This window comes from Culex pipiens, chromosome 2 (genome assembly GCF_016801865.2).
Source record: "Culex pipiens pallens isolate TS chromosome 2, TS_CPP_V2, whole genome shotgun sequence".
NCBI lineage: Eukaryota > Metazoa > Arthropoda > Insecta > Diptera > Culicidae > Culex > Culex pipiens.
The window spans coordinates 76,020,296-76,043,059 of record NC_068938.1 but is presented as its reverse complement, the minus strand read 5'-3'; the positions used below and the strand labels follow the sequence as shown (position 1 = coordinate 76,043,059).

At 34.2% G+C, this 22,764-nt stretch overlaps 1 protein-coding gene across 4 annotated transcripts in view; it reads right to left on the bottom strand.

The window, feature by feature from the left end:
- Positions 1–22,764, bottom strand: part of LOC120431162 (sodium/potassium-transporting ATPase subunit beta-2-like) — a 57,009-nt gene that overhangs the window by 25,782 nt on the left and 8,463 nt on the right. For 2 of the 4 annotated variants that reach the window (XM_039596302.2, XM_039596301.2), the window contains exon 2: positions 19,626–19,867. In XM_039596302.2, the coding sequence (XP_039452236.1) occupies positions 19,626–19,773 (148 nt within the window). In that variant the 5' untranslated portion in view covers positions 19,774–19,867. Of the gene's footprint in view, positions 1–5,586; positions 6,294–19,625; positions 19,874–22,764 lie in introns of those variants that run through there. The other 2 variants (XM_039596299.2, XM_039596298.2) reach the window with 2 other exon arrangements.

Here is a 22,764-nt window from a genome sequence, read left to right as displayed (position 1 = left end):
GCGGTCTCAGTCTCAGATGGTAGTACCAGATGTCCCCTACAAGCTGCAGGTCGATCCGAGTTGATATCTGGATGGAACACTTTTTTATTTCAGTTTGAAAATTATGCTATTTTTTCACTAAAATTCCAATAACTCCCTTTAGAATTAACCAATTTGGATGCTCTACCCTGTATTTTGGTGCATTTTTGAAGCCCTTTAAGGTGCATTTTGAATTTTGAAATTAAATTGAATTTTGCCTAAGTTACAGCATTTTAAAGATCTTTGACGTTTTTGAAAAATTTTGTTCTAAATGAAAAAATGACCCTTCTGGGTCAATGTAGATTCGAAAAGTACATTAAATTTCCCATAAAATGACATGTTCCAAAAATTTTTACAGTCGAGTAACGGAAAATGGGAGAATTATTAAAACTTTTTTAATATTTTTTCGATTAAAAATACGTTTTTCCGAATTTTGAGTACGCCATCAAATCGAGCGTCTAATTTTACGTAAAAGCCCCTTTGACACCAATTTTCTATCTCATCACCGTTTCAGGCTGCAAATTATTGAATAACACCTCTTTTTTCGCATGTTCAAAAATGGAAGGGGTCGTACCGCCCCTCCGTCACGAGATATCAAAAATCGGACCTCGGATTCGTGATCAAGGACAAAAGTTTTCCCTTAGGACAAAGTTTCACGCAAATCGAAGAGGGGTCGGGGCAACTTTTCCCGATTTCGTATGAGTTGGTAGAGAATTACCCATATTAAATGTTCACTTTTACTTTTAGTGAATTGTTTGGTTGTACATTTTTGCTCGGGGGACCACTTAGATCAAATTTTCCGGTGAAAATTTTATCATATTCGTGTTCCTGAGACAATTTCACAATAGAAACATGCATAAAAATGTTCATTTTCATTAATTTTAACCCTTTCAAAAATTAAAGTTAAAAAAAACTTTGATTCACATTTATTGAAAATCAAGTTCGTTTCCAAGGATACTAGATGACACCAGAAAAAAAGCAGCTTCTTAATTTTTTTTACCTTTCATTTTTTAAAGGGTTAAAATGGATGATAATATACATCTTAATGTATATTCCTATTGTGAAATTGTCTCAGGAACACGAATATGATAAAATTATCACCATAAAATGGGATCTAAGGGGTTCTCCGAGCAAAAATTTACTACCAAAAAATTCACTAAAAGTAAAAGTGTCTATTTGATATGTTAAACTGCCTTACCCAAAGCGGTCTCAGTCTCAGATGGTAGTACCAGATGTCCCCTACAAGCTGCAGGTCGATCCGAGTTGATATCTGGATGGAACACTTTTTTATTTCAGTTTGAAAATTATGCTATTTTTTCACTAAAATTCCAATAACTCCCTTTAGAATTAACCAATTTGGATGCTCTACCCTGTATTTTGGTGCATTTTTGAAGCCCTTTAAGGTGCATTTTGAATTTTGAAATTAAATTGAATTTTGCCTAAGTTACAGCATTTTAAAGATCTTTGACGTTTTTGAACCTTCAAACTTTGTGTCCCGATTTGCCCCACTTCCCGTTGACCTAGAGTGCTCATATTTTGGCCAGATGCTAGTTTTATATGTACAAACAACCCCTGAAAATTTCAGGCAGATTGGTGAGGTCAAAACGACGTCCCATACAAAGGGGTATGCCCTGTTCGTGGACTCGCTCTTAATGACTTAAAGAAGACGTTTTTGCATGTACAGTTTTTTTTCACCAACTTCAACGATAAAAAGCGAACCTTAATCTTTAATCGACATTGCTCAAAATTTTCAAAGTTATTTATTTTGACCTAAGGAAACAAATCAGGGGGTACCCCTGTTGTTTTTTTTATTGTCATCTAATGTTACAATGTATTTTGTTGTTCAGCCAGTTACTTCAAGCTCTTGCAAAAAATGAAGCATCGTGATGCTATAAATATCTTGCACCGGCAAATACAATTATGATTTGAATAATTCGATCATATATCTCCAATTATTGAAAATTACTGGAATTGGCAATGCCACAAAACTATTTAATTGATTAATTTGCGAAAATTTACAATTTGCGTCCCTCTGAACTACATAAATAATCTTCTACTGTCGGCGCGTTTTCACGGGGAAAATATTTCCCATTAGCCAAGCATGTCGAATGTTAGTTAAATATGGTCAGTTGGTGTTTCCAAGTGGCAGCTTAGAACCTCGATGGTCAAACATCGAGGCGATTCTACACGGATTACCTTGCCAACACTAGCCGTCGATCAATCCGGCGCCGATGTTCGTATGGATTGGCATTACGCGCCACCGCTGGTACACGACTTAATTTTATTTATAACCTGACCAGATTTCTTATGGTTTCGTCAATGATTTTTTTTTCACCGTGTATTCGCGGATTTGTTCGCTCTAAAGGCTTTTCCTGTCTGCCGGCTGCTATTAGAGCGCGATTGAGCCTTGGTTTGGTTTACATTTCTTTTCCTTTGTGTTGCGAGCTTTGCCGTGTGGTTTGTTGCATTCACCTGTGGCTGTGGAATCGCAGGTGGAACTCAACGCATCGCAGAAGCTGGCAAAAACCGGCGATATACGTTTGGTGAATTTTTGGCTCTCAATTATACTAATTTACCAATTGAAATGCCACGAAGTCATCCTCCACTTTAAGACTCGCATTACAAGTGCATGAGCGAAGAAATTGTTGTTTCAATTTACAGTTTGTCGTGTCTCCAAATCAGTCGTACTATTTGTTATGTAATTAGCACTATTCACATCTCGTTTGAATTAATAAGCCTTATCAATTTTACCATATTCGTACGAATTTGCTTAAGTACATCTCACTACTATGCAAGCTAGTTTTAAATTAAAATTCCTTTTTTATGAGTATCAATTAGCACCTTTAAGTGAATGGAATCATGTAAAAGTCGTGATCTTGATTTTTTCTGTTATCTTAGAGAGGAATTGAGGAGAAGCGAGTTTTTTAATGCTTCAAGATACTATTTATCTGGTTAGTTTGCAATATGTCGTATCAGTCATCGTGACCTTCGACACCTACTTAATTTTTTCTATAAAAAAAAACAAATTTTCATTGTTTTTCAGTTGAGAGAATTTGAAGAAAGTGCAGATGAACAATTAAAAGCATTTGCAGGCCAATTTTTTTTTGTCTGTGTTCCTTATAAAGTTTACCAAAAAATGTTTAAAAAATTTCCAAAAATTTAGTTTTATGATTATTTCTTGGTCCTTTTTTATCCATATGAGGCATTATGAAATATTAAATTTTTGGACTATAGGTATTTTTTTAAGTCAAAAAAAAAAAATGCCTACAGTAATACTTGCAATGGCTTGTAAAAAAAAATATTTTTTTGCAAAATACTTACAACATAATTCATATGACGATTAATCAATATAAGATTTTATGTCTAAATGGCCAATGCAGATTTTATTTGAAGTTATTAACATATTATGCAACAAATTTGAATTACAAACTATTAATAACACATAGTTTAATGTTTATTGATGCACTTTTTAACATTAACCAAATTTTGATTTTTGGGACCACATTTCGGGAAAATTCATGGAACTTAAGAAAAAATGTTGTCATATATTCAATAATTTTTAGCAATTTTTGTCAGAAGCATAACTGAAGCATTTTGTGACACATTTTTAATTGGTCTTGAAATTTGATCTTGACCAGCATTTTGGGACTAAAACATTAAATTAATTTTTACGGCCTAATTTAAAAGTCACGTTAAGGAACTCTTTTGTTCTCATTTGCAATCTTTTTTAATCATCAAAATTTGTTATATTTCCAATGTTCAGATAATTTTCTTCTGTCTGGTTAGACATTTTTTAATACACAAATATTTCCGTGGAAGTAATTTTAATTTTTTGTTCATTTTGCTCTCAGAAAAAACATCCCATCAACATCTTGAAATCATTTCTTTAAATAAATGGGTTGAAGTTGAACGGAAATTTTCAGTCAAACATTCTATTCCTTTTATTTGTCGATTGCATTTTAAATAAGTAATGAAATCATAAAGTTCAATTTTAATCAAAACTCTATTTTCAATTCGCGGGAAACAATCAATTTTCTAAACTTTTACATGCTTAACATTATTTGTTATGAATAATTTCATCGAATATATAGTTTGAATTGCTTAACTGTTTAAAAAGATATATATTTTGAAAATCACAATAATCTTTAAAAAAATAAATCGAAACACATACTGATGAAAACGTTCACGTTGGTTAAACGTATGAAGCGTGTGATTTTTTTTGCATTTTGATATAAGCTAGAACGAAAAGTTTGTTTTCACTTTTTTCTGAAGTGTTTTGTAGGAAAAAAAAATATAACAAATGGTTTTTGAAATACCGTTATTTTTATACGAAAATTGCTTTAAAATCTTCAGGAAAATTGTCAAATGTTGTGTATAATACTTTAATTACAATTAGTAGAAATTAAAGTTCTCTCATACATGACGAAATCCAGTCTGCAACCCGATCACCATCTCCATGCGAATGCGAATGCGAATTAGTAGAAATTAAAGTTCTCTAAAAAATGTCTTTTATTACTTTTTAAGATTCATTTGATATTTTTTCAGGATAATCAATTATCAACTCTACTATGAAAATTATAAAATTGTTATAAAACTAAATTTCTTCTTGGATACACAGAAAATTAAACATTTTTTTGTGTATGCTTTAATTTTGTGATATGACAGTTGAATTTGTATTACAAAGCTACCTGTTGATTGACTACAAAAATTGTTTTGTAATTAAAATTGGATCACAAACTAATATTTCAGACAGCAACAAAAATATTTATCATTATCAGGGGTGAAATTTTGTCAGAGGGTTGAGAATGGGTGACACAAAAATGCAAAAATTGGTATGACCAAATCTCACTCCCCAGACCCATTATAACCCCTTTTTTACTGATGAATAATTCAAACATTTTTATTCTAATTTCGATTAAACAAATTCAGTGCCACCCCGGTTTTGGCAACATGAATTCTGGAGTTTTTTTTTTTAAAAGTTCCAATTAACCAAATTTTCAGTTTTTGTTTTTTGTGTGTTTTTAATACCCCTGACTCAAGGCGGATTCAAAAACACTCAAAAAGCAAAAATAAAAAATTTGGTTTATTGGACCTTTAAAAAAAACTCCACAATTCTTCTATCAATTTTGCTTGCTTAAACTCAACGTCAATTTTAAATTGATTATTATTGTTGGAAGTTGAAGGTTTTCGATCAGCAATTTAGAAGTAAAATAAATTTAGTCTCATTCATCAGTAGTTTTTGACAAGATGATACGTGTCGAAATGTCGTGTTACCAAAAACGGGATGGAACTGTAGTATAACAAAATAAATCTTGTTTGATTCGGTTAAAAGCACTTCTAGATGACACCACTTTAGTTAATGAAACGAGTTTTTTTCTCTCCTATAGGCAACAACAACTCTCTAGGTCAACCACACCAACTTGCGATTTCTTCTTCCCTGCGCAGCACCACGTCTCGAGCAAAATTCCTTCAAACCACGTTCCCTTCGCAGAGTCAGAAGATTCTTCACAACGACAAGCCATTGACGATTTGAGCAGGGGGGCCAGAGGTCAACCGTTTAGTGCTTACCCCATGACGTTGCATTGCGGCCAAGGACGGTTCCTTCGGTGGAGTTGTACAGGAACTTGCTGAACGGGATCGGGTCCGGTTTTCTGCGCACGAAGAACGCATCCTCCTCCTGCTGGTACTGATTGGTCGGGGACTTTGGCTTGGACATCTTTGGGCCGCTCCAGACAACACACTGGCACACTCAACGGTTCGGTTGCTGACCTGCCCTGGACGACACAGTTGAGGAGGTCACACTCGCGCGCGCGCTTGGAATTGCTTAGAAAAGACCCGTGTCACCTCGACGGCGGACGATCCTACACTTGGCCGTGCTCGAAATTTTATATAATACTGGGCCAAATTTAGAATTTCGGGAGACAAAACTCGCGATTCACCGTGTAGCCTTTTATTTTTCTTATATATCACACTTTTGATATTCGAAATCCGTCGTGAAGACCGCGGCGCGCACGAGGAATATAACGACCACCAAAAAATTCACTTCGAAGGCGAAACTGCCGTTGAGACGACGAAAACACAACAGAAAAAAAGTCTAACCAAGGATTGGGGACTTTATTTATAACGAGGGCAAAAAAGATGATAGGTAAATTAAAGATAGATTCCTCAATCCGTTCCTCGCCACCTCGGAAAGGGAGTTTCCAATTCGCGAAACCGTCCAAACAGGTCTTCGATCGTGAAGAAACTGTATGTATTGTTGATGGTTCAGCGATCGTTCAGCTAGTAAGCAGCTTTTTGTTCTTCGCCGTTGTTACAACCATATCCAACGCGAAGGGGTCACCAATACAGGCACGCCTCACCGGATAGGGTAACCAACCGCGTCAACCCTATATCGAGTTATTTTACCCAAACCTCTCAACACCCCTTCAAACCACCGTTTATAACCCTAAAAACCAAATTGGATTGCTGGTAACCCTAACCCTGACCCTACCGCACACACCTAAACCAGAGTTGTAGAACCAGTTTTCCTTCAACCCCCTCCGTCCGTCTGTCGTCCCCTCCGGGTTCACCGTTTTATGTTACTTGCAAGACCAACGAACGTAGCCGCTCCCGGGTAAACGCGCTAGACTGTGCCAAAGCAGGGACTCCGATGTTCATTGGGTGTTGGCGCATGAACGCTTTGGCATGAGGCATTTGTGAAGTTGAACAAGGGTTTCACAAAGGATGCCAACTTACAGAGTATTTGAAACGCGTATGCAACCTTTATGAAACAAATTTGCAATGATTTTGTAAAATAAACTGCAAACAGTTTTTAGCTCCAGAAATCATGAATTTAATTTCGTAAAAATCTGCTCAACAACTTTTTGGAAGACTGATTATTGATTTTTTTGTGTTTGCACATTAACAAAACTTACGCGAAACACCAAGGGGATCAAAAAAGTTGGAAATACAACTTCGACCGGCTGTATCTTGGCGAAAACTCAATCGATTTGGATGATTCTTGTTGCATTCATTATAATAAAAAATGCATTTCCAACTTTTTTTTTCCAAGGGTTGTATGAGCCGGTGAAAATGAATTTCTAACTTGTTTGACTCCGCTACAAGTGTTAAAAGCTCAATCTTGAATGTCATTGATGTAGTATATGTTTTCTAGCTGCTGTTTCTAGCTGCTTTTCTCAGCGAATAGTACTTCAGAGGGTTAAACAACAACAAAATGGCTGAATCAGGGCTTATATTTTCGAAAGATCTGTGATATGTACGATTTTGAAAAACATACCTTGAAATTTGAAAACTTTGTACGTGGTTTCCAAATCCATGAACGCTTGTTCACGATTTTGGTTACTCACTTCCAGCGTGTATTTTTTTTGCGATTTCGCGGAAATCGCGTAATCCGTGAAATTTACACTTGACCGAGAGAATTTTAAATTTAAATGTCGCACAATTTCAAATAATCTATTTAAGAATTGCTGGATTTTTAAATTTTGCATATTTAGAACTTAGTTTTGAAAATATTGTTCAATGCAATATTTTTGGAAATGCATATATTTTACTGTAAATTTCCAGTTAAAAGAAATTTGATACTACAAAGTACATGATTTAATAATATACAATGTGAACTTTGAAGCATTACATGAACAATCTTCTTTATTACCGAAAGTTCTAAAAAGATTGCGGTACAGCGTTATTTAAAGCATCAAGGAAAAACTGCAAAGCAGTTTGAGCCATTTAATTTTGAAAAACAAATTGCATATAACTTCGTGAAAATAAAAAGAAATTGTTTTAAATGATGTAACAAATATTTTGAAAGTAAGTTTAATAATCAATTTTCATTTTTCATAATTTTCAGGAACTATCAATAACAAATATTTCCCTTTTACTGAGAACCATGACAAAAACACAATTTTATTTCACTTATTCTACTGATTGTACTTTTGGTTAATCTTTTGTTCAAGATGTGCTACGTTTTAGAGGTATTTAGCAACATCATGTTTTCTAATCTCATTTATATAAGAGTAGCTGAGTTTTCAAAAAGCCGTAAGAGCCACCGTGACCTCCGACACTAAAATTCGTTTTTCTCCAAATTATAACAAAATTTCATTTATTTTTAGTGTGTTGCACTTGAAAGACGTGTAGATGAACAATCTTAAGCATTTTTGAAATTGGCTTTTCGCAAGTAGGTCGAATACCGATGCAAAAAAGGCTTTATTTACCATTGGCTCTTACGTCTTTTTGAAAACTAATCCGAGATATGTAAATTGAGCAGATGAAAATTTCCTGTATCAAAAAACAATATATTTTTTCCAATTCTTGAGCGAGCACATGAAAAAAACCTGTCTTTTGTTTAGAAATTCATAATTGTTCTTAAGTTGAGTGTTATTTTTGAATTGATAAAAAAAATTATTTAAAAATGTAGGAATTTATTTCTTTGCAGGAAGATATGTTTTTTTTTAGTTTGAGCTTAAATGGATAATCTTATATTTTGGAAAATTTAACGCTGCACATTGCAAATTGTACGTGATATTGAAGACCATTTAGTTTATACTCTTCTTCGAATTGAAAACGTGCAGAATTGATGTTTGTCGTAATGCGATACTTAGGGATAGCTAAGGCTACCAACTGTACGGATTTTTTCCTTACCATACGGATTTTCGAACCTCTTCGCGGATTTTTAACAGGCCGGAATTTTTGTAGGGAATTTTACGCATAATACGGATTTGTACGGAATTTAAAAAAAACCTTTTAATCATTGAATTGCTTTTTTGATTTGGTCGAAGCTTTTGTTAACTAGAATGTTTTGGTTTCTGTGAGTTTGATTAAAAAAGGGAGAGTTTCCGGGGTTTTGTTCAATTCAAACTTGATTATCAATAATTCTAGAGTTTTTAAACTATTGTCTTGCTTATGTTGATAGGACCTTTAAAAAAAACTCTAGAATTGTTCTTTTAGAAATTCCTTACTAAATATATTCCATTTCTAAAAGCTTTCTAAAACTTGTGAAAACATTTGAACATTTAACAAATCTAGAGTTTTTTTAAAGGTCCTATAAACTGTTGTGTTTCACATGCTATAGGACCTTTTCGATAAAAAAAACTCTGGAAAAGTGTTCGTGAAAACACTAAGAGCGATATTATTCGTAAAAACAATCTTGACATTTCGTAAACTTTCAAACGTTTAACAAAACAAAATTGAAGAACATAATTATTTGATTCAAATCACGGTTTATTTTATGAATACTTTTAAACGTGCAAGTTATAAGCACTCTGATAGCATTTTGTGAAATTTGTTAGCTGTAAAAACGACACAGTTTTATATTTTTAATTCTAAGATTAATTAAATTTAATTTATCTAAATAATTCGCAAAGTGTACGGATTTTTGCTCAGCAAGAGTTGGTAGCCTTAGGGATAGCAATTTATTTGATTTGTTTTTATTAATTAAACCGTGATTGATTTTGTATTGCAAAAATAAATGGGTAATTCTCCGCCAACTCACACAGCAGTTGCCCCGACCCCTCTTCGATTTGCGTGAAACTTTGTCCTAAGGGGTAACTTTTGTCCCTGATCACGAATCCGAGGTCCGTTTTTTGATATCTCGTGACGGAGGGGCGGTACGACCCCTTCCATTTTTGCACATGCGAAAAAAGAGGTGTTTTTCAATAATTTGCAGCCTGAAACGGTGATGAGATAGAAATTTGGTGTCAAAGGGACTTTTATGTAAAATTAGACGCCCGATTTGATGGCGTAATCAGAATTCCGAAAAAACGTATTTTTCATCGAAAAAAACACTAAAAAAGTTTTAAAAATTCTCCCATTTTCCGTTACTCGACTGTAAAAAATTTTGGAACATGTCATTTTATGGGAAATTTAATGTACTTTTCGAATCTACATTGTCCCAGAAGGGTCATTTTTTCATTTAGAACAAAATTTTTCATTTTAAAATTTCGTGTTTTTTCTAACTTTGCAGGGTTATTTTTTAGAGTGTAACAATGTTCTACAAAGTTGTAGAGCAGACAATTACAAAATTTTTGATATATATACATAAGGGGTTTGCTTATAAACATCACAAGTTATCACGATTTTACGAAAAAAAGTTTTAAAAAAGTTGGTCGTCATCGATCATGGCCGTTCATGGTCACCCGCGACAGACACGGACGACGAAACAAAGAGAAACGCAAAAAGTAACTTTTTCAAAACTTTTTTTCGTAAAATCGCGATAACTTGTGATGTTTATAAGCAAACCCCTTTTGTCTATATATCAAAATTTTTGTAATTGTCTGCTCTACAACTTTGCAGAACATTGTTACACTCTAAAAAATAACCCTGCAAAGTTAGAAAAAACACGAAATTTTAAAATGAAAAATTTTGTTCTAAATGAAAAAATGACCCTTCTGGGACAATGTAGATTCGAAAAGTACATTAAATTTCCCATAAAATGACATGTTCCAAAATTTTTTACAGTCGAGTAACGGAAAATGGGAGAATTTTTAAAACTTTTTTATTGTTTTTTTCGATGAAAAATACGTTTTTTCGGAATTCTGAGTACGTCATCAAATCGGGCGTCTAATTTTACATAAAAGTCCCTTTGATGCCAAATTTCTATCTCATCACCGTTTCAGGCTGCAAATTATTGAAAAACACCTCTTTTTTCGCATGTTCAAAAATGGAAGGGGTCGTACCGCCCCTCCGTCACGAGATATCAAAAAACGGACCTCGGATTCGTGATCAGGGACAAAAGTTACCCCTTAGGACAAAGTTTCACGCAAATCGAAGAGGGGTCGGGGCAACTTTTCCCGATTTCGTGTGAGTTGGTAGAGAATTACCCAAATACATTTTATGAAACACCAAACAGGTGCGATTAAAAAAATATGAAAAATATTGATTTTCAAAATAAGGCCGTTGCAAATATTTTTTAAGTTTATGTCCCTCAACTCTAATCAAAGTCGTGGGGGGGGGGGGAGGGAAAAAAAATAAAAAAGCTGAAAATTGAAATTCCAAGCCACGGTGTCATCATTTGCATGAAAATAGTAGTTTATGCAACAAGTTGCAAAAAGAGCATTTTTTCAGCACGAGTCGTACATTTATCCAACGAGGTTCACCGAGTTGGATAAATACGAAGAGTGCTGAAAAAATCAGGTTTTGCAACGAGTTCCATACAACATTTTTTGCAATTCCAAAAAACACACACCGAGTGAAATTTTATGTCAAATTTTCATGTATTTTGTCAATAAATCGTTTAAATCAAAAAAATGTTGAAAAGTGTCACTTTTCGAAACAAGTGCTGAAAAGTTCAACTTTTCAGCACCCATTTGAGTGCTGATAAGTAGAACTTTTCAGCATTTATTTTGAAAAGTGTTGCTATTCGATTCTGTTATTTTTGGTACAGAAAAGTAGGCTATTTCGTCGTTCAAGAATGATAGGAAAAGTAAGTAGTTTCACGACGGAATTGCAAAAAAGTGCTTTAAAATGCATCATACACCTGTCCAGTTGTTTTGCAATCATTGATTTCCAAAATTTCTAAATACTGACGAAAATTTTATTTTTGTGAAAAAAAAGTTTATTCGGTGCTGTACATTGTAATTTCATAATCATCAATGCATTAATGATTATCGATGCAGAAAAGGGTATTTAAGATTGTTCTCAGTTGATTAGACTTCTATTTTCATTGAAATTTTGATATTTTTTCGAAAAAATATATTTTTTTGCCCCTTAACTTTTCGGACCAATTTTGAAGGGGGGGGCGACATAAACTTTGAAAAATATTTTCAACGGCCTAATGAGAATTAATTTTTGTCATTGAAAATTTGATCAAATTGGATAAATTTTTAAGTAACTTTAACTCGCAAATGCCCTTCTACAAAATTTAATTGGAGAACTTTGTTTTTGCAAAATCTTATTCATTTTAAATTTCATTTTTTGGATGAATAAACAAATTAACAATATTTTGCCGAAATCATAAATTAAAAAAAAAAAATAATTTAGCTGAACATAGTTTGTTAGACTATGGGTCAATAGATAACATTTTTTGCCCACTTAAACATTTAAAAGAATAAAATGAATTAAAGGAATTATTTTTACCAAATTTGATTCATAAAATATGAATAAAAAGAAATTTTCCAATTTCGAAGAAAATATTTCAACTGCTTGGACACAAACCGATCGATTATTTTAAAAGGCCTTTAAAAATAATGTCGGTAAAATCCGGCTTACTCAATCATTTTTCAATCAAAATGTAATTTCTACAAATATGTAGTTGCAAACTTTGAATTAACCTAACATGTTTAACGCGCCTGTATCTTGTTTTCGTTGTGTATGTTTACAGTGTTCATTAGCAGCACACCAACAAGGCAAGGCAAATCCCCCTCCGGCGGCGCTTTCCCTCTCCTTCAGCAACGCAACGCGCTGTAGCACAGCAGAAAAAAAAGGTTCAGCTTGAGAAGGTTTTATGGTGTTCGTGGCACGCATGTGTACCGCTGCAGTGTGGTGTGGGGAGGAGGTCACACAGGCAAAAGTGCAAAAGTGGCTCAAGCGACAGGTTGCCTTGCCTCTCGGCTGTGTGTGTGCGCCTGTAGAGGTGTCACAGGTAAATCGTCGACGACGAAGGTAAAGACGTGAGGTGCGTACTAATACAGCTGAATGGGACGAAGTACAAACTGTGTATAGAGAGTGAGAATGAACATGAATGGTTTTGGCATGGTTAATGTACCAACCACCACGATAAACGACGGGGTTGGCTGTGTGTTGGGTATCAATGAATATCGTTACTGAACGAGGTGATACCAAAATGAATAATGAATATTATAGTTTCAAGATAGTTTCGTTGAATGTGAAGTTTTCAGGAATGAAACAATTCAGGAGTTAAATCAGAGAAAACTATTATATATTACACTAAGAGACATAACAACTGATTTTTAGTGCAAGTGCACCAGAGTTTTACTTCCATCAATTCAATGTGATTTCCTTAATGCCGAAAAAAAATACATTTTCATGCATTTTCTAAGTCGTAGTAAATGTTTTTTTTTTCATGGTAAGGCAGTTTCAAATATTTTTCAATGTTAACTTCAAATTCGGCCCGAAAAATCAAAAGAGCCAAAAAGCTTCAAAATGTTAACATGAATTTCTCAGATACTTTTTTACTCGAACTTCTTGCATAATTTAAATATTTTAGTATCGTTGAAAAAAAAGCAATGAAAAAATCCACGCTATGGTAAAAAATGGTTGTTCAACAAGTTTGCTACTTGGGAAATGACAAAAAGTTTCTATTTCATGACACTTTTGGAACTAGAAATGAATTTTCTAAAAGTCTTTACAAAGGAAGAACAATTTTAAGCCCTTAACATGATTTGCATATGCCTCTTGTCCGTGAAGATGCAACCAATTTATAAACAACCTTTTGCAGAGGTCCTTTTGAGGGGGGTTTTCGGGGTTCTGGGGTGTTTGTTACGACTAAGTAGTTTTAATGTAGGTTTTGACTGATCGATTTTATAGCGGTTGTATCAGCTATGATAAAGCCTAAAATGTTACTTGGGTAATGTATTCCCTAACTGACCACACAGACTTTCGTGTTCAGTGAGCAATTTTCCATTCAATTGCCTGACAAATTAATAGCTCAAAATGTTTGGGTATTTTCAGTCAAAATTTGGTACACTTCTGTGAATTGGTCAACCTGCTATTTTAAAGAAACTTATTGAGGCCAAATTTTGCTATTAACCTAATATTTGTTGACAGAACCCTACATTTGAAGACTATTTATCAGAAAATCAATAAAACTCTGCACGTAAATTGCATGTTTCATAATTTTAAAATGTTATTTAACGTCCCGCAATTATGAAACACATCAATTTAACTGCTGATTCAACAAAACAAAATCAGATAATTTAAATAATTTTGTTCAAGTTTTACGGTTTTCAGCGTTTGAAGTGAATGTTTTGTTGAAAAAATTTAATTCTGTACAGTCCCAATGATAAAACTAGAGCGTCCAATTTTCCGGGGTCAAAAATGTCCCTGGAATTTCCGGAAAATTTGAAGTTTATCGAAAATAGATCATATCCAGCTTCTGATTGATAATTTTCCACAAAATTGTATTGAACAGCAATATTAATTTTCAAAATGAGTGTGGAGGTCAATTAATGGCTTTACTGCTTTAAAAAATCATACAACTTTATAAAAATATAGAAAAATTCTAATTTTATATGCTGTCTTTCAATTCCTACTAAATCAAAAAATAAAAATAATTGATTTTTTTGGTTGAGAAGTATTTTTTTTGAATCAAACTTTGAATCAGTGAGTAATATCCATGCTTCTCAACCATAAAAATGCTTTTAAATTTGTCTCTGTTACCATTTAAAGGGGATATGTTTAAGAATGACAAAAATTCAGACCATGAATTCAGACTAGAGCGTCCAATTTCCCGGGGTTACAAATTTCCCGGGAAACGGGAAATTTTCAGCCAATTTCCCGGGAAATCCCGGGAATTCCCGGGAAATTTTAAATTTATTGAAAATTGTTATGATCTTGGTGTTAATTGATATTATGCAACAAAATTGTATATGACACCAACATTAATGGTTTAAATAAGTGTGAAGATCAATTAACAGCTTGACTGCCTGGAAAAAATCATTCAACTATAAGAAAATGTTTTTTGGCATTTTTTGATGAGAAATTTTAAACTTGCCTCTGTGACCAGTTTATTGAACTGAGGAAAAAACATGCAGAAATAGCGTTTTTCATGACAAATACTGGTTTCAGCTCTTGAACAAATGGTAAAGCTTTTTAGTGTTGGTTTTACTCTAAACAACCCAATGTTTTCAAATATTTGAATCAAGCTTTGAATATAATTTTGCATTTTTTGAGAACAAACAATAGAAAGTAATTTTTCAATGATTTTTTTGTATTATTATGCAACATGATTTAAATTATACGATAAATTAACATCATTCCACAAAAAGTATTCTATTTTTCACATTTAATCCTCTAATACCTCCATAATTCTTTTACATCAAATTATAATTTCTTTAGTACTAGGTATTCAACCAATTGAATTAATTCTTTTTGCACAAATTCGATTTTCATCTCATTTGATCATGGTAAACAAAAACGTAAAAAAAACTCAATTTTAATTTAAGGAGTTGATATTGTTTTGATGAAATAACATCAATTTGTTAAAAGCTTACCTAATTGTAATAATTTAATACTCATTAAGCATGATCCATCCATCCATCCAAAAATGAATATAATCAGAAATAATTATGATATCAAAATTTCGGATAATCTGAATAATTATATATAAACCAAACAATACATTTAATTGAACAAAATCATGTTGAGTTTGTTCATTTAATATTTTTTCAGAGTATTTTAAAAAAATAGTTCCAAAAATTTAAGAAAGTGTATACTTCCGCTTGAATTTCGGGAATTCCCGGGAAATTTACAAATTTCCCGGGAAACGGGAAATATTTTTTTTCGGGAAATCCCGGGAATTCCCGGGAATTTTTTTCCCGGGACGGGAAATTGGACGCTCTAATTCAGACTCCCAACTCCAAATAGACATCCTTGACTGATTAAAAAAACAAATTGGATTGAATATAAAGTTTACTAACTACTTAGTATAAAAGTTTATATAACTCTGGAAATTCTATATGATAATTATCTAAACTTATTTTTGCGAACATTCAATTTATCTAAATGTCAATATATGACCATAGAATTGCTAAATAAACATTCTGAAGTGGGTATAACACCGTTTTGGGGGTATTTGTATCGCTAGAATAGATTTTTCGTTGGAATTTCGTACCAACCCGGAATTACGTCGTCGGAAAATCCGCCGGCATCCAAACCGGTCCACGATTTACAAGTCATCCTATGGGGCATAAAATTTCCTATCTTTTGATACCCAAACATCTACGTTTTCTGTATGTTCTCGTGGATCAAACATACCCACGTTTTTAAATACCTGAGCAAATAGTATGTTTGATCCACGAGAACAGAAATTACGAAATTCCATACATTTTTGGCAGGTTGCTCAAACGAAACCATAACAACGTTTTTACCCAGGTATTTAAAAACGTGGGTTTTATAGAAAACCTGGATGTTTGGATATCAAAAGATAGGAAATTTTATGCCCTTTCCGATGCCACATAAGTTGACTTGTGAATCGTGGACCGGTTCGGATGCCGGCGGATTTTCCGACGACGTAATTCCGGGTTGATACGAAATTCCAACGAAAAATCTATTCTATTGATACAAAGATGGTGTTATACCTACTCAAAAATGTTTATTTAGCAATTCTATGGTAATATATTGACATTTAGTTAAATTAAAAATTTCCAAAATTAAGTTTAGATTAGTTTTATTTAGAATTTTCAGAGTTATATAAACTTATATACTAAGTAGCTAGTAAACTTTATATTCAATCCAAACTATTTTTTCAATAAGTCAAGGATGCTTATTTGGAGTTGGAAGACTGGATTCATGGTGATTTGGCAATAAATAACTTTATTTGTGTTAATTTTTCGAAAGGTGTACATACTTTTTTGCACCTTTTTTTATTTTTGTAATAGTATTTGTTATATAACGTTTTATAGAAATCATCTTTTCATGAGCTTTTTGTATCAAAATGTTTGGCATGAGTTTCTGAACAAAACGTAGAACTAGGTTTCTGTCAAACTTTAAATATTTTACATGTTCCATCACAAAATGTTCAAAGTGCCCAAGAGGTGTAAATACTTTTTTTACATACTGTAAACTGCTAAAAATCTTATAAACTTAGTTAAGTAAATGTACACATTGATTTTTTTTCTTCTTAAAAACTTGTCAGCAACCATAGTGATGTGAAAAATTTGAACACTTTAAATCTGATTTTAACAACAAATACTTTGAACAAAATCACCCCAAAATGCTAAATGCTACTTTTTTTCGTAAAATTGCGATAACTCGTGATGTTGATGAGCAAACCCCTTATGTCTATATATTAAAAAATTTTGTAATTGTCTGCTCTACAACTTTGTAGAACATTGTTACACTCTAAAAAATAACCCTGCAAAGTTAGAAAAAACACGAAATTTTAAAATGAAAATTTTTGTTCTAAATGAAAAAATGACCCTTTTGGGTCAATAAATATTCGAAAAGTACATTAAATTTCCCATAAAATGACATGTTCCAGAAAATGTTACAGTCAAGTAACGGAAAATGGGAGAATTTTTTAAACTTTTTAAGTGTTTTTTTCGATGAAAAATACGTTTTTTTCGGAATTCTGAGTACGCCATCAAATCGGGCGTCTGATTTTACATAAAAGTCCCTTTGACACCAAATTTCTATCTCATCACCGTTTCAGGCTGCAAATTATTGAAAAACACCTCTTTTTTCGCATGTTCAAAAATGGAAGGGGTCGTACCGCCCCTCCGTCACGAGATATCAAAAAACGGACCACGGATTCGTGATCAGGCACAAAAGTTACCCCTTAGGACAAAGTTTCACGTAAATCGAAAAGGGGTCGGGGCAACTGCTGTGTGAGTTGGCGGAGAATTACCCTAATACAATTTTCAACACCACTTTTTTTTCAAACAGCATTGAAAAACATTTTTTTCCAACATTAGTGCATGGACCTTGTGTGGCTTACCCCAGAACTTTTCTTTAAATAATAATCTTGAGACAAACCTTACCAGTTGGAAAAAATTAAAAAAAAAACAGAATGAAAACCTATCATTGTTACACCGTTTTACAAGAAATTTTATTTGAAATACACCTGAAATGAACCTGATTTTTTTTCTTAATAGTTCAATATGCAAAGTAGATTAACATGAATAAATTAAGTTAGGTTCTCTAATTATTATTTTATTTATATTTTTTCAAAAAATTGGGACTAAAAAGTAAGGAAAATGTATACTTCGCCTGAATTTCGGAAATTTGTAAATTTCCCGAGAAACGGGAAATATTATTTTTCGGGAATCCCGGGTATTCCCGGAAATTTTTTCCCGGGACGGGAAATTGGACGCTCTAGATAAAACATTAGGAAAAAAGTGTTATGAGTTAAAGGATTTCTGAATTTTGGCAAAATTTAATCTGAGATTTAGTCCCATAATTATTTCCAGGAAGGCAGACTTGTCCTATCAGTGTATTAAAAGCTATACTATGGGATTTATTTTGATTAATTTTGTTTCTGAATTTTGGGGTAGTTTTTCCGTTTATTATAAAAAAATCAAATGGTACGATTATGCAGTATGGTGCCCAGAAAAAATGATCCCCTGCTCCACAAGCGGAAACCGTTTTTTTTTTTTGGTTATTTTAAGCATCTGTGTAAATTTTGAGCGAAACTGGATGAGATTAACCCATTGATACTCGAGCCTAAAGTTGATGAAAAAAATGTTTTTCAAACAAAAATGGTAGCGCACCTTGCAGACCGAAACGTAAAAAATGGGTTTTCCATACATTTTGTCAATTTTTCCCAAACAAACTTCACCTTCGAGTATCAATGGGTTGACCGATTTCGCTCATATTTGGCCCAGAGTCTTAGAAAAGCCCAAGGAACAATATTCAGCTTGTGGGCACCCTATCATACAGTTATGTTCAGAATTATTTTTAAAAATAAAAATTAATTTTCGAATACTAAGGAACATTATGATCAGAATAGCATAAATGTCGCTATTGGATATTCATTAAAACGAAAAAAAATGCTTTTGATGTTTTCTGAATCCTGGAAAAAACTAACTTTTTTTTTCTTTTTTTTTAGTTTAATCGTTTTATTTGCCAGTGAGCCTTTGGATTATTTGTTTCGTTTCTTTGAATGAAAAGAATAGAATAAACAAGGTGTTCTGTTACGTTTTCTTTAATGAAGATGTTTAAATATACAATTTGGCTGAAACATGAAAACAAATCTTGTCCTACACTTTGCGGTAATGAGCAGTACAAATGATTTTTTTTGAAATTAGACTTGGACAACATGATCAGGACATGCTAATTTCTGACAAGTTTAAATGCTCATTTAACCAATTTTGATGCTTCAAAATGCATCTTACTGGGAAATAATTAAAATTTTTAATAAGGTCTGGAACAATGTTCATGGCAATCTACGATGTTCCGGATTGTCCTGGACCATGTTGAAGAGCTTTAAATTTGCCTGTCCCGATATTTTTTTTCCAATTCCTGCAGATGGGCATGCCTTTAGATCAAATATATTACAAACCCGGATATCCGAATCTGGATAGTCGATTCGCAAACTATCCAGATAATTATACGCGTTATCCGTGGATTGAGTCATTGAGTGCTGCATTCACGAATTATCAGGATATCCGTTGATTTGGATACCGAATATTCGAAAGAATATTCGAAACCGTGGATGACAGCATCCCTACCGGACGCGACCTTTTATTTCGAAATTGTTTTTTTTTATTATTACAAATTTTGTTATAATTATTTAAATTACATAAAAAGTAGATTCTTTCAACAAAAGGGGACGCTACTTTCAATCAGTGGCACGCACCCAATTGTCCAAAGAGCCCACAATTTACCCGGGGATCATTCAATTAATGTCACGTCAGGTAGTTTTCGGGGGAGCGCAAAAAAGGCATAAAAATGGGTTAGTTGCTACGTGCTCTCCTCCATCGCTCGCAAATACTTACACCAGCTGGAAGGCGTCCGGCCAAAGATCGCTCCCTCGGCGGGATTCCATAGGAACAGCTTAAAGCTTTCCGTGGCCGACTTGTCGTCCTTGGGTGACCGGTAGTACTGCTGGAACTGGTCGAAGGGTTCCTCCACGGGCTTTGGCATTTTTCCTGCGTTGTCTGGATTTCTTCCGAACGGAACACTTCTTCAACTCTGGTGGTGCGTTCCACTTGGCGACGTGACTTTGGTCTAAAGTACCCTGGGCCTCATTCCAAGCGGAGAGGGGGAGGGGAAATAGAACGTGAATGATTTTCCGGTTTTTTCCGAGTCCCTAAAGTTTTTTTCCTCCCCTTGGAAACTGGGCTGATTGTGGGTTCGTGGTATCATGTGGTGTGAAGGAAATTGTGGAAAACACAATCGACATCGTCAAATTGCCGGAGTCGGAGGATTCGAATGGATTTGATATTATAATTCAGCAAACTAGGACACGCATGCTGGCTTCCAAACGATGTGAGTTTCGTTTTCAAAACAGGAAGTTTGCGTCAAGTTCGGTTGAAATGCAATTTTTTGAATGGTTTTACATATTTTTACCAAAATTGTTATTTCAAATATAACCAGAATAACGTTTAAAACAATAATATTTTAGGAGGATTGTAATTTCCCGCACTAATCGGAACTCTTCCAAATCATCAAATGGAAAATCCACGGGGCTGGCGCCAAAACGTCTAAATTCTGTTTACATTTTTCTAGGTCGAAGCCGTTATCAGGAGGGTTGTGTTTCGTTTTTCCTCTTGCTGTGACTGCTCGAAAGGGCACGAGATGAACTGCAGATTGCTTTAGACAGGAGATGAAACACTAACCATTCACATGGGTCTTGTTAGGCTGCTGGAGAGCCAAAGTTGAATGCTAGCAATTTATATTCAAATGGAAGGACTATTTATGATTTAATCCGGTTGCGTTGTCTGGATATGTTCTGAATATTTGTTGCGATTTTTAAATATATTAATGTGAAGTCTGTATACAGTTGATTTAAACATTTTTGCAATCATTTTACAGAATTATGTTAATCGTGTTTCGATCTACAAATTGCTTCAAAATAAATGCAAACATATTATGCTGATTTGGAGCATTTGTCGAAAATAAAATAGTAACGCCTGCACACTGTCTGTTTGGTAAAGTTAAACCACAGACAAACAGACATGAAAGTCGAGGTCACTAACTTGTCCCAAAAATGTAACGGTCATTTTTTAAAAATCATACAGCATGGTTTATGCTTTCCGGATTCACCGCCAGAGGCGCCTTTGTGCTCAGCGCTTGTTTTTCAAATGACAGCTTTGAGCTATCTTTCTGTTTTGTTTTGGTTGCAGCAGGGTTGCAGAAAACACGTGCAGCATTTTTTTTTCGAAAATCTTCGGATCAAATTCGTTTTTCATGGGGCTTCGCGTCGAATCGATTATTTCTTCTGCTGAATTAACAGAACCGCGAGGTGATAACGCACGGCCGCTTTCAGAGCAAGTCTCCCCCTTCCTCTAGCTGCACAGCCTCGTTCTCCTTGAGGCGTTTGTTGTCACGTTAAAATTAACGTGGTGGAAGATTCCACGGTGCGTAGAGTGACCAACGCCTTGCTCAGGCGCCCCACGGAGTATTGTAGCTCCTAGGTTAGCTAGGCAATCTAAAATAGACAGGTGGGGTTTTCCATCACCAACCTACCCTAAGTCATCGTATTTTATCTAGGAACAGTAGACGGAAGAAACAAACTGACCCTGGAGCCACGATTCTCTACGGGCGTCTGAATGGGTTAATTCCGTCGAAACGGAACGTCTATTTTCTTGTACTCAAAATACCATCCAAGCTTCTGACATCCTAGAACCGGCGGCAGTGCCGAGTGCTTCGCCCACTTATTTCAATTTCATCCTGAGCACTGCGGTGAGGGAGGGTCGTCATCGCTGTTGTCTCCACAATGGAGGATATTTCGTTGAGCAAAAGACCGCTCTCAACCATCCCCAAAAGAAGGAATCGCCAACATTGCAGCCGCTTTGAGCGACCGAGAAACGGCAGGAGGATATTCCGGCGAAATGCACCATTGTTTATCTTAGCCGGCAACGGCTCAGTTTCAATGTTTTGTTTTGGTTTGCCTTTTGGTGCTATTCTGCATAGGTTGACATACACACATACGCATGCCCTACTGTCATTCAGGAAGAGGAAATTCTCGGAATCGTCGACAGGTGTCGTTAGTGATCCAGCAAAATTCAAATTCAAATTGGTCCCACTTTTTGAACAAAAATTTGTTCTAAGTTTCATGTCTGTTTGTCTGTGGTTAAACCTTGCATAGTACGCAGGTGTCACGCTTTGTATTTCTTGGATTACTCTAAAACGACACAGCAACAAATTGCTTTGAAAAAAAATTAAAATATTATGCCGTGTTTGAGTAATTTACGAAATACAAAGCGTAACGCCTGCGCACTATGCGAGGTTTAACTGTACACTGGTTATGATAAAGTCAAAATTTTAAATTTCTTTGTGTGTTTTACTCTCAATACTCAATAGACTCTGCTACTTGAGCAAAATAGTTAAAATTTTCATAAATCTAGACTTATATTTGAAAAGGTAGTATGAAAACTTAAAATGGTGGAGTTTCATTGACAGTATTCTAAAATATGAGCAACTCTCTGCGAAATCAGCCGATTTCGACCATTTTTATTTTTTGTATTTTTTTATTTAACTTAAACTTTGTGGGGGCCTTCCCTATGACCAAATAAACTATTTTGCGTCATTGGTTCACCAATACAAGACTCCATACAATTTTGGTCCATACAAAAATGGTATGTAAATATTCAAATAGCTGTAACTTTAGAGTGAATTTTCTGATCAATTTGGTGTCTTCGGCAAAGTTGTAGGTATTGTTGAGGACTTTTGCGAAAAAATAGGTACACGGAAAAAAAAATTGCAGATTTTTTATCACCTTTTTTTTCACTAAAATTTAATTTCCCAAAATACGTATTTTTGAATTTTCGAGATTTTTTTATATGTTTTAGGGGACAAAAATCCGCAACTTTTGAGCCATAGAGAAACATGGTCAAAAAATCTGCCGCCGAGTTATGAATTTTTGAAAAAAAAACAGTGATTTTTGGTAAAAATCTAAGTTTTATGCAAAAA